The 17,204-nt window shown below is 36.3% G+C and overlaps 1 protein-coding gene across 1 annotated transcript; it reads left to right on the forward strand.

The window, feature by feature from the left end:
- The first annotated feature begins 4,471 nt into the window (after positions 1-4,471).
- Positions 4,472-12,704, forward strand: LOC144357038 (galactose-3-O-sulfotransferase 2-like). The gene is made up of 3 exons (XM_078011600.2): positions 4,472-4,537; positions 8,174-8,269; positions 11,699-12,704. The coding sequence occupies exons 1-3, from the start codon at positions 4,533-4,535 to the stop codon at positions 12,702-12,704; spliced, it is 1,107 nt and encodes a 368-aa protein (XP_077867726.2). The 5' UTR covers positions 4,472-4,532.
- Positions 12,705-17,204: the final 4,500 nt, after the last annotated feature.

Below are 17,204 nucleotides of genomic sequence, written 5' to 3' on the forward strand. Positions count from 1 at the left end.
ACCAGGGCATATAATTAGTACCTAGGGCGTACAGTAGTAACCAGGGCATATAATTAATACCTAGGGCGTACAACTAGTTCCACTATTACTTGTCAGGGCATATAATTAGTACCTAGGGCGTACTGTAGTAACCAGGGCATATAATTAATACCTAGGGCGTACAACTAGTTCCACTATTACTTGTCAGAGCATATAATTAGTACCTAGGGCGTACTGTAGTAACCAGGGCATATAATTAATACCTAGGGCGTACAACTAGTTCCACTATTACTTGTCAGAGCATATAAATAGTACCTAGGGCGTACTGTAGTCACCAGGCATATAATTAATACCTAGGGCGTACTGTAGTAACCAGGGCATATAATTAGTACCTAGGGCGTACTGTAGTAACCAGGGCATATAACTAGTACCTAGGGCGTACTGTAGTAACCAGGGCATATAATTAATACCTAGGGCGTACAACTAGTTCCACTATTACTTGTCAGAGCATATAATTAGTACCTAGGGCGTACTGTAGTAACCAGGGCATATAATTAGTACCTAGGGCGTACTGTAGTAACCAGGGCATATAATTGGTACCTAGGGCGTACTGTAGTAACCAGGGCATATAATTGGTACCTAGGGCGTACTGTAGTAACCAGGGCATATAATTGGTACCTAGGGCGTACTGTAGTAACCAGGGCATATAATTGGTACCTAGGGCGTACTGTAGTAACCAGGGCATATAATTAGTACCTAGGGCGTACTGTAGTAACCAGGGCATATAATTAGTACCTAGGGCGTACTGTAGTAACCAGGGCATATAATTAATACCTAGGGCGTACTGTAGTAACCAGGGCATATAATTGGTACCTAGGGCGTACAGTAGTAACCAGGGCATATAATTGGTACCTAGGGCATACTGTAGTAACCAGGGCATATAATTGGTACCTAGGGCATACTGTAGTAACCAGGGCATATAATTAGTACATAGGGCGTACTGTAGTAACCAGGGCATATAATTAGTACCTAGGGCGTACTGTAGTAACCAGGGCATATAATTAGTACCTAGGGCGTACTGTAGTAACCAGGGCATATAATTAGTACCTAGGGCGTACTGTAGTAGCCAGGGCATATAATTAGTACCTAGGGCGTACTGTAGTAACCAGGGCATATAATTAGTACCTAGGGCGTACTGTAGTAACCAGGGCATATAATTAGTACCTAGGGCATACAGTAGTAACCAGGGCATATAATTAGTACCTAGGGCATACTGTAGTAACCAGGGCATATAATTAGTACCTAGGGCATACTGTAGTAACCAGGGCATATAATTAGTACCTAGGGCGTACTGTAGTAACCAGGGCATATAATTAGTACCTAGGGCGTACTGTAGTAACCAGGGCATATAATTAGTACCTAGGGCATACTGTAGTAACCAGGGCATATAATTAGTACCTAGGGCGTACAGTAGTAACCAGGGCATATAATTAGTACCTAGGGCGTACTGTAGTAACCAGGGCATATAATTAGTACCTAGGGCGTACTGTAGTAGCCAGGGCATATAATTAGTACATAGGGCGTACTGTAGTAACCAGGGCATATAATTAGTACCTAGGGCATACTGTAGTAACCAGGGCATATAATTAGTACCTAGGGCATACTGTAGTAACCAGGGCATATAATTAGTACCTAGGGCGTACTGTAGTAACCAGGGCATATAATTAGTACCTAGGGCGTACTGTAGTAACCAGGGCATATAATTAGTACCTAGGGCGTACTGTAGTAACCAGGGCATATAATTAGTACCTAGGGCATACTGTAGTAACCAGGGCATATAATTAGTACCTAGGGCGTACTGTAGTAACCAGGGCATATAATTAGTACCTAGGGCGTACTGTGGTAACCAGGGCATATAATTAGTACCTAGGGCGTACTGTGGTAACCAGGGCATATAATTAGTACATAGGGCGTACTGTAGTAACCAGGGCATATAATTAGTACCTAGGGCGTACTGTAGTAACCAGGGCATATAATTAGTACCTAGGGCATACTGTAGTAACCAGGGCATATAATTAGTACCTAGGGCGTACTGTAGTAACCAGGGCATATAATTAGTACCTAGGGCGTACTGTAGTAACCAGGGCATATAATTAGTACCTAGGGCGTACTGTAGTAACCAGGGCATATAATTAGTACCTAGGGCGTACTGTAGTAACCAGGGCATATAATTAGTACCTAGGGCGTACTGTAGTAACCAGGGCATATAGTTAGTACCTAGGGCGTACTGTAGTAACCAGGGCATATAGTTAGTACCTAGGGCGTACTGTAGTAACCAGGGCATATAATTAGTACCTAGGGCGTACAGTAGTAACCCGGGCATATAATTAGTACCTAGGGCGTACTGTAGTAACCAGGGCATATAATTAGTACCTAGGGCGTACTGTAGTAACCAGGGCATATAATTAGTACCTAGGGCGTACTGTAGTAACCAGGGCATATAATTAGTACCTAGGGCGTACTGTAGTAACCAGGGCATATAATTAGTACCTAGGGCATACTGTAGTAACCAGGGCATATAATTAGTACCTAGGGCGTACTGTAGTAACCAGGGCATATAATTAGTACCTAGGGCGTACTGTAGTAACCAGGGCATATAATTAGTACCTAGGGCGTACTGTAGTAACCAGGGCATATAATTAGTACCTAGGGCGTACAGTAGTAACCAGGGCATATAATTAGTACCTAGGGCGTACTGTAGTAACCAGGGCATATAATTAGTACCTAGGGCGTACAGTAGTAACCAGGGCATATAATTAGTACCTAGGGCGTACTGTAGTAACCAGGGCATATAATTAGTACCTAGGGCGTACTGTAGTAACCAGGGCATATAATTAGTACCTAGGGCGTACTGTAGTAACCAGGGCATGTAATTAGTGCATAGGGCGTACTGTAGTAACCAGGGCATATAATTAGTACCTAGGGCGTACAGTAGTAACCAGGGCATATAATTAGTACCTAGGGCGTACTGTAGTAACCAGGGCATATAATTAGTACCTAGGGCGTACTGTAGTAACCAGGGCATATAATTAGTACCTAGGGCGTACTGTAGTAACCAGGGCATATAATTAGTACCTAGGGCGTACTGTAGTAACCAGGGCATATAATTAATACCTAGGGCGTACTGTAGTAACCAGGGCATATAATTAATACCCAGGGCGTACAACTAGTTCCACTATTACTTGTCAGAGCATATAATTAGTACCTAGGGCGTACTGTAGTAACCAGGGCATATAATTAGTACCTAGGGCGTACTGTAGTAATCAGGGCATATAATTAATACCTAGGGCGTACAACTAGTTCCACTATTACTTGTCAGAGCATATAATTAATACCTAGGGCGTACTGTAGTAACCAGGGCATATAATTAATACCTAGGGCGTACAACTAGTTCCACTATTACTTGCCAGGGCAAATAATAATTAATATGAAAGTCACTTGGGCATATGATCATTATCATTATCTTAAAATCGTCAAGTCAAATAATCACTATCCTTAAAGTCATCATGTACTAGTAATACTATTATTTTATTGATTAACGGCTCCATGCCACCATCGTTGTTTCGTTTGATATTGTTTCTTGAACATTCCCATAAAAAGTGCCCGTCCAAACATCATACAATATAACCAAAATGAAGAGAAATATTACTAATTTAGTAACACTGATTTGTATTCTCTATTTAATTAATTATGAATGCATGTAATTTAATAAAAGCTAATGAGAGTAAATTTAGTTAAAATAGCCTAAAATGCAATTCAATATAATACTAAAATATTAAGAAATGAGGATCGTCAATTCAAAGCTTTCAGCCATTTTATGGCAACTGTGTTGTCATGGAAGTTACAATTGCACACACACGCCCCATGCCTGTCTCAACACTCATTCCCGACAACCAGGTACATTGTATGATATGCATCTGCCCTAGATGAAATTAAAGCCATCCAGTATGTATTATTTTAATGGTCGCCACAACACCGTGACATTTTATTGTATAAACTTAATCATTCATTAATTCACATAACGTATGCCAAAGACAAAGAGGTATGTAAGAGGGTCTAAAAAGTAACTCTGCGACGCGATTGTGCGACTCGCCGAGTGTCGATTATTGCGCTCGGCGAAAAGATGATTGGTAAGTAGGTCGATAAGCGCGAATTACCAGCGTGTTAAATACTATTGCTAACAGGTGGTTGCAAAGACACCTTCGCAGTCATTCATGAGGACAAAACCTTGGCTAAATGCAAACTTCTACGTCAACGACAACATTGTTGTTAATCTAAATACCAGTGCTCCATTAAAAGGCACACTTTTCTTTCATTGCGATTTATACAATAGAGTCAGTTGTAAAACGTCCAGTAAACAAACGAGTCCTCAGCACGTGTCACAATTTTGACCAATCACAGAACAGTACTCAATCGTGTGTGATATATTAGGGTTCTTCTTGCATGGTAGCCGCATGTCAGCATCCATGTGAATCCCACAGCGGCTTGGAGTAATGCGGTAAGCCTACTTTAACTCGTATTTAAGTAATAATATCCGACATCAACCCAATAGGAGTAAACGATGACTGTATATCAGATCTAAATAACAATGTTTTTCTCTACATACTGTGACCGCCAAACATACCCGGCATATCATCCACAGGCAGCGTCAGTTGAACTATCAAAGTAGGTTAGTCGATATCACAGAGTCTCATTGATATATGCCGGCCCTATTGCTAGAGAAGGGATGACTTTCTTTCGAACTAATGACTCCACAGAGTCCGATTCTTTCAAGTTTTACAGTTCATAAACTTCTACCTTCAACTCGTGCATACATAGTGTATAATGCTTTTTCAAACAGTTGTAAATGTTGAACGGTGTGTCATGCATGACCACGGGAGAACAATGGTGGCCACAGTGTGAATATTGCTTCTCGGTCAATTAGTAGAAGATTTAGACACGCGTACAGTCTCTTGTTTTTTGTTTTTTTGTTTTTTTGTTTTTTGTTTTTTTTTGAGGGGGGGGGGTAGGTTCTTCAATAAAATATTAAGAGAACTAAAATTTTCGCCATAATAAAAATACTTAAAACATATTAAATAAGGTGCAACTAATCACGTGACAATATAAACACTCACAAAATTCACAATAAAACGGGGAAGTGGTCGCATATTACGGCGTAGCAAACATGGGAAATGAAAAACCGCCTAATACAAACGATAGGGGTTCGAATCCGACAAGATAAACACTCAACGAAACCAAAGCAATCGTTTTGGCTTTTCCATTCAAATAAAGAACCAAGAACACTGAAGTAGTTAAGTTAGCAAAATGAACACTACTCAACGACCATCGTCGTGCTATCGATATAAAACAAAATTAGCTTGAAAAGGCAGTGTGTTCAAGTCCCACTCATAGCTACCGTAAATCGTAAAACAAATAAATTCAAACCCATCAAACAATAAAAAGTAGACAAAGAATTTTGCCAAAGAATAATAAATCTCACAAAACTCCATCATGCGGAACAGAATGAATAAGTAATTACACTGAACGGCGCGCAATTTGTTCATCAGTAAACAGATCAAGTTGTTTACACCAAAATAAGTCTCAAATATTTGTCAACACATTTATTATGGTACCAAAACTGGTTTATAGAATTGCTTTGAAGTGGTGTCAAACACGTAATGTAATTATATTTGCAGTAAGTGACAAATTAGTAAAAAAAAAAATCATTGAAAAAATAGATAATCAAAAAAATACCTTATTTATATAACCTACCCACACATCAGTACATCAAGCAGCATGGAATATATTCATGTGCATATAGTAGTAAACACATACGTACAAGTTATTGTTTCAATGCAAACAAATGTGTAACTTGCAAGGCATGGTGGGATATTCTAACGTTTCAGCCTTTCACTGATTCGCACCAAGGAGAAAAATATACACCCTAGTTGCAGTTAAAAACTATTTAATATTAACTACCTGTTTAGTACCCACTCGCGCACTTCACACGTGTACATTGGCAATGTACACTGATGTTTACCAAATAAATATTAATTTTGTGTACTGGTTACACCAAGTACCGGTTGATATTTGACCTAATCTCATATGTTTGCTTATTGGCTTGACCCAATTGCGTTAACGTACGGGAGGAAACAATGGTTAGCACGGGCTAAAGAACGTACAAACAAGCAAAGATAACTAGTATACTAGTCGTTAGTCCTTAAACTATGATTACTCAGTACATGAAGGTATCATGTTAGTTCCACGGCTATGAAACAATTCCAAAGCAAATATAGAAACTGCAGATTGCAGAAAGTAGCATTTCATCGTCAGTTACGATTTTCTCCAGAACAATGTTCCTAGTTCTACTCGCATTGATTGTTATGTCGGACATACAAAGTATACCAAAAGAAATAAATATAATATAATAGTAAATCTTAAATTAAATACAATGGCGTTTTGGGCATTTAGCCCCAGTAAAGCGTTTGCGCACAATTCATTAGCCCATGCTAAGTATCTTTATCAATTACGTCAACTATGCCAAATCACAAACCTCTATCTACCTCTGGTCAAAATAAGACATTATTTTTATCTGCAGCTTTATAATTTTTATTATCAATCCATTTCGTTGTAAATTTTGTATTTTACTTGCTGTAATATGTAAAGACTGGTCATAGTATAAATACGGCGCGAGAATAACTTATAAACTACTTGAATCAGTGTTTATTGTGTTTCTATTACTTTGCACTTTATAGAAAAACTTCAACTTTACTGTGCCTTGCAATTCACACATCCGTCACCGGCTTCACATTTACCTTTAAACCAAGGGACGCCGCGAACTAAACTTTTTTATGGTTTGGTAAACATTTACATTTATTTGTTTGTTTGTTTTTTCGCCGATTTGTTAATTTTATATTTATAACTTGAGTAATGAATGCTGAAATTATAGACTCAAGAAAAAAACATAAATATATTAAATATTAAAACATAAATATGTGGCAGCTGTTCAATATAAGATAAGATAAAAGGAACACACAAAAGTCACTATTTTATTCTATTGATTCGCCAATTTCACAAAGCGTGGTCGGGGTGGTTAATTTTGAATTCATATTTGTGTAATCGTTATCGTCTTCTTTGTTCTAACCACAGACACACTTTTACAAAGATGCTGATAGAGAGGGCCACACACGGATCTCAAACTGGACAGTTTTTTTTTCACTGCTAGAAAAGGGTAGACAAGACAATAGTACTGGAAATGAAATACATATACACCAAAATATCAAGTTAAAACTCCTGGCATTAATACCTCTCAAGCACAGAAAAATACAATGAATAAAGTCACTAAAATAGGGGATTGCTCGGGGGAGTGTGCATTGGTGATAACTCACAGTTCAATGATGTAATAATGAACGATAATGGCTTCTGCAACACAACAACGAAGAAATGCAGGAGTCTTGCTTGCAGAGGAACACTGGCATTTTGGAGAGCACCGCTGAAAGTAGGAGATTGCAGAGCAGTGCATACAAGTCTCACAGAATGATGGTTGTAGCCTGTATCACTTGTCACACAATATCACAGCAGCACACGCAGGATACTAAGTTGAAATGATGTACCCTTACTGTCCTCAGTCTGTCTAATTTATAGGAACGATTCAGTGACGCCACCTGGGTTTCCACATGAGCCAATCGGAATGTGATCTTGCTAGCATCTGTGTTACGTAGGCAACTCAGTAAAGCATAAACATCCTTTATTATTCAAATAACAGCACACCTGATAGATTCCAACTGTTCTTCCAGAGTTGATAACAAGCATGACCTGTCAATCACCTTTATGACAGATATCACACGGCAATGCGTACCGTTTTTCTCAAAATTCCGTGCACAATTCCATTTGCATGGTTTGAGGTAATATGACAAACACATAAAATAAAGGATGCTGACAGTGATGGTCAAACCATGCAATATTTCAAGGTGATGTAAGGGCGGTAGGCAAAGTACCAGTAATCACAAATAATGTTAATCGCACCATTGTAGTTTACGCGCTTGAATAAATCAATGAACTGCCCGGCTGCTCACACTCGTCAGATATTTACTGTTACATATAATGCATAACTTATAAAAATATGTTTATCATGTATATATATATTTTTTTCCAGAAACAAATCAACAACATACTTGAACATGCTCGAAGTACGGCTGGCACATCTTTTGATGAACGTGACTGTGCCTCTACCAACAGAATCAATCATACAGTAAGTCTACTCAAAATTACCATAACACACCTCGCGGAGAGCGAGAATGAGAGCCCCATCCTCTAAATAGTGTTCTAAAACAAAACCAAGCTTCGTAGCCCTCTCGCTGTCAACGAGATCCCGGCAGTCATTTTATTCCATGCATTCACAGAATACGTTCAGTCATTTGAGTATATTAGAGCTAGAGTAATTGGCCTTAATGTTTGAATATATAGATATTGAAGCAATGTCTGCCATGAGAAAGTGTTTGAGTATTTTTAACGAGACCATTAAACGTCCGGTCAACTTAAAATTCGGGCTCAATACCAATGATAGTAACAAAGATGAACCAAAAACATTGACCACGGAACGTATTTTTGAAATGATTTTTTTTGAAAAACATCATGACAGGTTAAAGAAAACCACTAAAACAGGGATTTTAATTGTATTGCGCTTCTATTATTTAAGACATCGTTTCTTATACACCCTCTAGCTACTGGTGACTTTTATGCCGTCATGTGTTAGGTAGCCACAAGCAACATCTAAATTGTGTTTGATCAGTAGAAGTTTGTAAATAACAAATATGCGCTGTGAGATTTACGGTGTATATACCTACTTTACTTATCTGAATACCTTATTTATGACATCATAGTTGAAGCAATTAGGTGCTAACCCTACAACAACAGAATTAGGATTATCAGTGTGTATACCTACTTGACTTACCTGAATACCTTATTTATGACATCATAGTTGAAGTAATCAGGTGCTAACTCTACAACAACAGAATTAGGATTATAAGTGTGTATACCTACTTGACTTACCTGAATACCTTATTTATGACATCATAGTTGAATAATCAGGTGCTAACTCTACAACAACAGAATTAGGATTATCAGTGTGTATACCTACTTGACTTACCTGAATACCTTATTTATGACATCATAGTTGAAGCAATTAGGTGCTAACCCCACAACAAAAGAATTAGGATTATAAGTGTGTATACCTACTTGACTTACCTGAATACCTTATTTATGACATCATAATTGAGGTAATCAGGTGCTAACCCTAAAACAACAGTATTAGGATGATCAGTGAATACCATATTAATCAGGTGCTAAGCCTACAACAACAGCATTATGATTATCAGTGTGTATACCTACTTGACTTAACACTTGTTTAACACTATTTTAAAAATATTTCCGTCACACACGTACGTCATTTTGACGTCACTGAAGCAATTAATCGGCAAAGGGCGTGACTTACAGTAAAGTTATCTTGTTGAACAATTCAGTTCGAGACTTAAATAAATAAATAAATAAATAAATAAATAAATAAATAAATAAATAAATTGCTATCGATAAAGAGCCATTGCTCGAAACGTCTAGCTATTTTTAATAGTTATTTAGGACTACGATTACCAAATATTATCTTCAATATATCAGTTCGAGACTTAGTCCGGTTAGTGTAAATCATATGGTGACAACCATGCTCAAACAATTCTCCGCCATGAGAGAATCAATATATCAAAATCATCTCATATGTTGTTTTTTACACCCAAGCTTTCAGAAAATATTTAGCATTAGGATTATAAGTGTGTATACCTACTTGACTTACCTGAATACCTTATTTATGACATCATAGTTGAAGTAATCAGGTGCTAACCCTACAACAATAGAATTAGGATTATCAGTGGATATACCTACTTGACTTACCTGAATACCTTATTTATGACATCATAGTTGAATTAATCAGGTGCTAAGCCTACAACAACAGCATTATGATTATCAGTGTGTATACCTACTTGACTTAACACTTGTTTAACACTATTTTAAAAATACTTCCGTCACACACGTACGTCATTTTGACGTCACTGAAGCAATTAATCGGCAAAGGACGTGACTTACAGTGAAGTTATCTTGTTGAACAATTCAGTTCGAGACTTCGTCCGGTTGGTGTAAATCATATGGTGACAACCATGCTCATACAATTCTCCACCATGAAAGAAACAATATATCAAAACCATCTCGTATGTTGTTTTCTATACCCAAGCTTTCAGAAAATGTTTATTTTGTCACTCAGACTGCCAAATGACAAATATAAGAAGAAATTCAATTTTCAAATTGACAATTTTATGAATATATGTTTTGAACACTTAAATATTGGAGACGTTGTACTAAGTTTCTTCATGTTTGACTTTCTCTTGCAATCAATACTGTACTTGTCTGAATGCTATAATATTCTTTATTGACTGTACACGGATTTTGCGGCCCGAGGTCGTGCGGCGGAATCGCCCGAGCTTCCGAGGGCGCGTAAGCCGTACGATCGAGGGCAGCAAAAGCCGTATCCAGTCTATAAAGGTTTTATCCCATCTTATATGAAAAAGAAGTCTTTAGTTATGCTATCTTTCGCTCGTCTGGCCCAAAAGAAAACCCATTCGATTTAATCCGGGTTTCGATACGAGCCTTTTTACTGGCGCGGATATATATGGGGGATTCTAAACGACACTCAACAACTCTCGCACAATACACAAACGAATGTCGCCAAGTATATTCAGAAATTACGTTTCAATGAAACAGCAAATAAACGCAAATTTATATCAATATTTTAACGGTAATAAATACGAACTCATTATAAACTTACTTTTTTAAGAATGAACACTACACTACAGTCCAGCTAATTTGGTCAAACTACAGCTATAAACTTTAAAATTGTGATTACTTGACGGCAATTTATTACGTTAAAAACAAAAAAAATAGGTTCCAGAAAATATTAAAAAATAACTTGGCCGTCATTAGCCACACGGCAATTTGTGGTAAATGTTAATGTTTGCCCTAAATGTTCGAATTCAGGTCTCAGACCACTAATCAGATTTCCGAGGTAATATGGGTCTGATACAGATGAATTAATTGTTTTCTAAACATGCGGTGCCTGATGACTGTGAATCTATAGATATTGAAGTCATGTCTGCCACGAGAAGCTGTTTAAATTGAACATGTCTTGGTATAATTTGGTTATTTTTTTTCCTTCTATGAATCGATCACTAGCTGACTTGAACATCTAAAAACAAATTGAAAATCGTTCAAGCACTTCACCTGAACCCTACCTATGGTAGTTTAAAGTAAGTCTTTTAACGAGATCTTAAACATTATGTTAAGTTCAAATTCGAGTTTAATACCAATGATAATAACAACGATGAACTGAATAAAGTAAATAATGTAACAATTTTAATCCATATGTTTTTTACACAGAAGCTTATAGAATTTATTACTTTGTCGATGGCAAAATGACCAGCCTAATATAACAATCAATTCCCATTTCGAAATTACACGTTTGCGAATATATGTCTTGACAACTTAAATATTGGCATTTTTTTTCTTGACTTTAAAATACAACTGTAACGTGTCTAATTGTTATATTCCATGACTGTATGTTTTTTAATTTTATTTTTAGAAATGCTGGCACGGAATGTAAGCAAGTCACAAAAGTGGTGTACATTAAAACTCACAAAACTGCTAGTAGCACAATGTCTTCCATCATTCAACGATTTGGTGACTCGCGAAATTTGTCATTTGCTGTTCCCCCAAGAGGTCATATTTTATCAAGTAGATATGGTTTTAAGCAGAACATGTTAAACAGCACCAAATACCCACCACTAAATGGTGGGACACATTACGATATATTAACTAATCACGTGGGTTATAATCGACATGAAATGGAGGCTGTTATTCCCAACGCAACTTACATCACTGTATTACGTCATCCTGTAAATCAACTTGTGTCCGCGTTTGCCTACTTCGAGTGGACAAAAGCTGTGAAAGCTTATCGTAGAGGAAGTGCAGATTTATTTGCCACGTTCATGGAAAGACCTACAAGATTTCTAACTGCTAAAATGAAGTTTTGGTGGCAAGGTCACAACGGTCAGCTTTATGACCTTGGACTTCAAACACAAAATAAAGATACTGGTAACAAATTAGATGACCTTGTCTACAAATACATAGAAGTTCTAGATAGGGAGTTGGATCTCGTTCTCATCACAGAATATTTTGACGAATCATTGCTGATATTAAAGAAACAACTATGTTGGAGCATGGACGATATTCTTTATTTTTCAAAGGGTTTGGGTGCATCACATCATATAATTACGCAACAGACACGTGACAAAATCTTAAAATGGAATAGGGGAGATTTGCTACTTTATCAGCATTTTAACAGAACACTGTGGGAGAAGATAGCTGAGTACGGGCCTACGTTTGAGCAAGACTTAAAACAGTTTCAGGGTAAACTACAAGAAACAGTGAAAGAGTGTATTGACCCATCAATAATGAATACTAAAGATAGACGGGAAAGAAAATATGTATTGAAAACTACTGCATCTAAGAAATGTTTAAAAATGTCGTTTGATGATAGTCATTACACTAGTATAATACGAAAAAAACAACTCAAAACTAATGATTAGTTTGTCTTGTGACAGCTTTATCTTTGATTAGGTTTTTCAGTAGGCCTAACAACGCTCTCTTTTAGTCCGCAAATCTGTATATTAATATATAGTATCTGTATGTTAATATTTCTATATTATGCACTATTTAGTACATGCCCAGGTATTAGAGAATCTACTGCCAACAGTTTACGTTCATTATGCAATGAATCGTACATTCAAAAGATTGATAAATATTACATTATTCATACAGAATTCGAACCCATGATCATGATCACGCGCTACCTACCTTGCTGCAGTGACTGTGTCACAAAACCCGATTATAAATGGCGTATAATGAAAACCGCCCGCAGCGACAATACGTTAATGCACGCGAAGTCGAATCTCGGACATCACAAAGAACATGTATAACTATGTAACATTTACTCACTCACTCACTCACTCACTCAGTTTGTAATTTTACTTTACATTGTTTCACTTATTTAATTGTATCATTATATTTCTTAGACATGTAGACACTTTCTGTGTATAAAGCTAGGCGGGGACATGGACTATTTCCGTGTCCCTCACCAGTTGCATTCCTGCAAACAATATTTCATATCTTCACATAATACTTTGTATATGTATTTCTGTACATTAGTATTGATTTCATTTATTTTCTTAAGTTACTGGTGAAATAAAATTTCAATTCAATTCAATCAAGATTTAGTTTATAATTCTTTTGAAGTTTAGCTATTTTAACTATTTCACCAGCACACACCACATCTTGCCTAAATTATTCTGCAATTTTATTTTATATGTTCTGCAATATTTCCGGAAATGAAAAAAATTGCGTCAATTTTTATTTTTTACTGAAAAAAAGTTCTTCGTAAGGAAAGTGCATATAACTGGGACAATTTTGTGAATTTTTGAAGTCAATAGGAAAATGGTTTTGAAAAGGCTATAATACGATGTAGATTATATACGTACGTCCATCGAGACCATACAAATCTCCACTTTTAATCGGTATGCCTCAATGCCATTTTACTCTCAAGTTGCCTTTCTTGACGAAAATATTTTCTTGAATTCTTTGTATTATAAACTGTGCGAATGACATTCATCTTCGTTCAGTGCACCATTCGGAAAGAGTTTTTGCGAACCCCTATGCTTAACATTTCTCCCCGATAATTATACCTTTCCTGACGAGGAGTATATACAATTTAAAGGATGGGGAGCAGGGTTTAGATTAGAGTTATGATTGAGGGGTTCCTCGGAAACTCTTACCAACTATTCATATCGTCCCCTCTATGGCATAAATATGTGTCAGAAATGCCGTTCAGTTTCCATATTCTGTTGATGTCCAGTCGTCCGTCAAATAGTTTTTTGGGGAAATTTCTTTGTTCTAAATTAATAATGACTACACAGATATTTGAACGATAATGGTTACATCAAAATATAAGGACGATACAACCATCATGTAGACATCTAGTGTGAGTGCGTACATTTTCTGTGGCTCATTCGGTTATTGTTTCAAAATGTCAAATAGTCTCCTAGAACTGTTATTCACTTAGATGATCACTAAGCCCAGTGTGCTATTCTACCATAAAACACCCGGACAGCGACAATGTGAAATCGCGCCCTCTATTGTTGTAAACTGCACGACTATATTGTTTAATCGGCATCTCCAGATGTTACAATAGATTAATTAAAACCTAGCAAACACGATTAAATGTCTGTGCAAATAATACGTTCCGATGTTAACTGTTTTGAAGTGTGGAAACAAAATCAAATATTTATATTCTGAAAGCTTGTAAGAATGCATATATCTTGATAGTAATTGAACGATCTAAAATTGTTGCTTGAATAAACACAGAGTTTACAACTGTTTGTGTTTGACACTTTTAAATTTGATCAACGACACGACAATCTTATTATGATTATATTTGAAAGTCAATCATGTAATTCTGTCCCGCATTTTTATTAAACCTAATAGAAATATAGTTTAAAAGAATGACATTTAAACTTCCAATCGAATCATTCATGTTCGTAAACTACAGCGTTATGAATGTCACAATCAAAAAGTGTTTGCGATTGGTAAACATTCGCTGTGATTTAGAAAACGCAATAGAGAAAACAACATTTCCATAACGGCATCTTGCATAGCTTTGATTCTGTCACTGCCCCAACTCCAAAAATACTTGTGGAAAAATCACCAAATCTTAGCTTCCAAAGTACTGCAAAACTGTTAGTGTGAAACTAATGTTGCATTTATCTATATACATTCAGTAAGGGTGAACGTCAGAGTTTGGTCTAAAGTACGACATTTTAAAAAGGAATGGTTTAGGTAAATTACAGATTTGTTTTATAGAAGCTGAATTATATACTCTGCGGCTAGTATATTTATTGTATTCCTTTTAGAATATTGTGATTTTTGAGTTTGGGATGGGTTTACCAAACTATTTAAATTAATATTATGCAGGATACACTCAAGTAGGTTATACAGTATCAGATAATTCTTGTTGAGAAACAACATGACAATGTAATGAACTCTTACCGTCTGTTTCTCTCAACACATTACCGCAAATATGTCAAGACATGATAGTTTATTAAAGTTTATTCAAATTTGTCGATGGAGTATCAACACTCATACTACAATATGACCCTTATAAATCCATTACATACATAAGATTTTGCAGTTTATTTGGGTAAAGCAGTTCCTGGGCTGCCCAGCCGAGCTGACATGCAGTTACTACAGTATCTACTGTCTTAGTACACGCTGGAAAACTTGGTCACATGAGTAAATGTTAATTTAAGAGAAATGCCCCACCCATCATCTTGCCTAGTTACTGTCTGATACTTGACTATACGAATAACGACTTCGCGTTAGGGTAGATGTCTACTCATGATTTCAAAAACCCAGAATTTATTCATCTTACAATAAAATGTCGTTCCGAGCAATATAATAGTGTCCTAAACATGTTGTGGGTAATCAGCTAAATTTTTGAGTTCATGGTTGTACTTAAGTGGCCATTTTGTCAGTATTATATTGCTTTTACCAGTGGCAGTGTTAATATGTCATGTCTTAAATTGTAGGCTGGTGATTCAGGCTAAACAAATGATGGGGTACTTTTTTTTGTTCTCAATTTTTTTCAAAAAAACTGTTGTTTAAGTGGCAAAAACTACATTTTTTTAACATTGTGCTGTATGGAATTATTCTAATAATAGCGATTTTTGAAAAATACGTCAAAATACGTCACTGTAACAAACAAAATAATACTATTTCATGATGAGATGAGGCAATTGTCGTGCGAATTTTGATGAATTCCTTAATAATACCCTGTACACGGAGTAGTGTTGTCAGTTCTTCACACGAACTATGCAGATAAGACGATCAATAGGTAAAAACGTCGCTGGTATTGGTGACGTGAGAATAGATATAGATGCATATTGTCACCGTGAATGTTTGTTTGTTTATTGAATGTTTGTTTATTTGCCATAGATTACATAAAAGAATAACAATACAATAATAAATAATAACTACTAAATATTAATAAATAATAATAATATTAATCTATGGCTGGGAAACAGAAAATAGCTCATGCAGAGCTAGTTTAGTCTGTTTCCCATCAAAATATATTTTAAATAGCTATTTATTAAAATAAATATTAATAATGTGATTCGGTCGAGAGCGTGAGAACTACGAATTTTGTTTTTGTTCCTCAAGTAGGTCAAGTTCTCTTCAGCCGCCACGCCAACAGTTCCAAATATCTTATAGATATTATACTGCTCATCTGGATGATTTTACTTTCGATTTACTTCCATCAAGTGACTGAGAAAACGCATCAAAATATGGAGTACAGGTTAACGGGAACCATAGTGCGGCCAGAAACTTCTAGGTGTTGTGGCGTAGTGGTCGTAGTGGTGGTGTTATCCTGAGGAAAATTGTATGTGTTACGAGATAGATGTTAATACACAAGTCCAACGACGGACATCACAAACAACGTATATAGCTATGTAGTTAACGTTCCCATGCAAGTTAGTTACAATAGATCTAGAAATAATTACTTGTCTGGGCTGTGATTTAGTTTGACAGCGTCAAATCAAAGACATGCCATATAAATATTTATCAATTTGCAAAATAATTTACTCCAAAAAGTATTGATCACAAATAATTGATTATATACGTTCACTACGAGATCTCGTGTTTTGCAGGAAAGGCATATTGTGTTGTGGTACGGACCGAGTATAATCTGCAAAAATGATTTAATTTTAAATAAAAAAAATGTCATAGCTAAATGTCGAAATGCAGATTTTTGAAGGGAAAATATTGTGTTGAGATAACCCTACCTCATCAAAATAGATCATGATCGAATGTGTATAGCACATTATTAAATGTGGATATCCCTGATAATTCTTTCGCGTTTGTCGAGCCCCGCGTGATGTTTGACGCCACGATGAAGCTAGGACCGATGTTTGCCCTGCATTTTTGTTTGAACTCATAACAACACATAAATAAATTATAATATACCTTCACTTTTGCAC

This window comes from Saccoglossus kowalevskii, chromosome 20 (assembly GCF_978046115.1).
Source record: "Saccoglossus kowalevskii chromosome 20, keSacKowa6.1, whole genome shotgun sequence".
Lineage (NCBI taxonomy): Eukaryota > Metazoa > Hemichordata > Enteropneusta > Harrimaniidae > Saccoglossus > Saccoglossus kowalevskii.

What these genes read in the sequence shown, in the direction of transcription:
- LOC144357038 (XM_078011600.2), top strand. An exon ending in CCAACAGAATCAATCATACA is followed by an intron (nt 8,270 to 11,698) that starts GTAAGTCTACTC and finishes TTTTATTTTTAG; the next exon opens with AAATGCTGGCACGGAATGTA.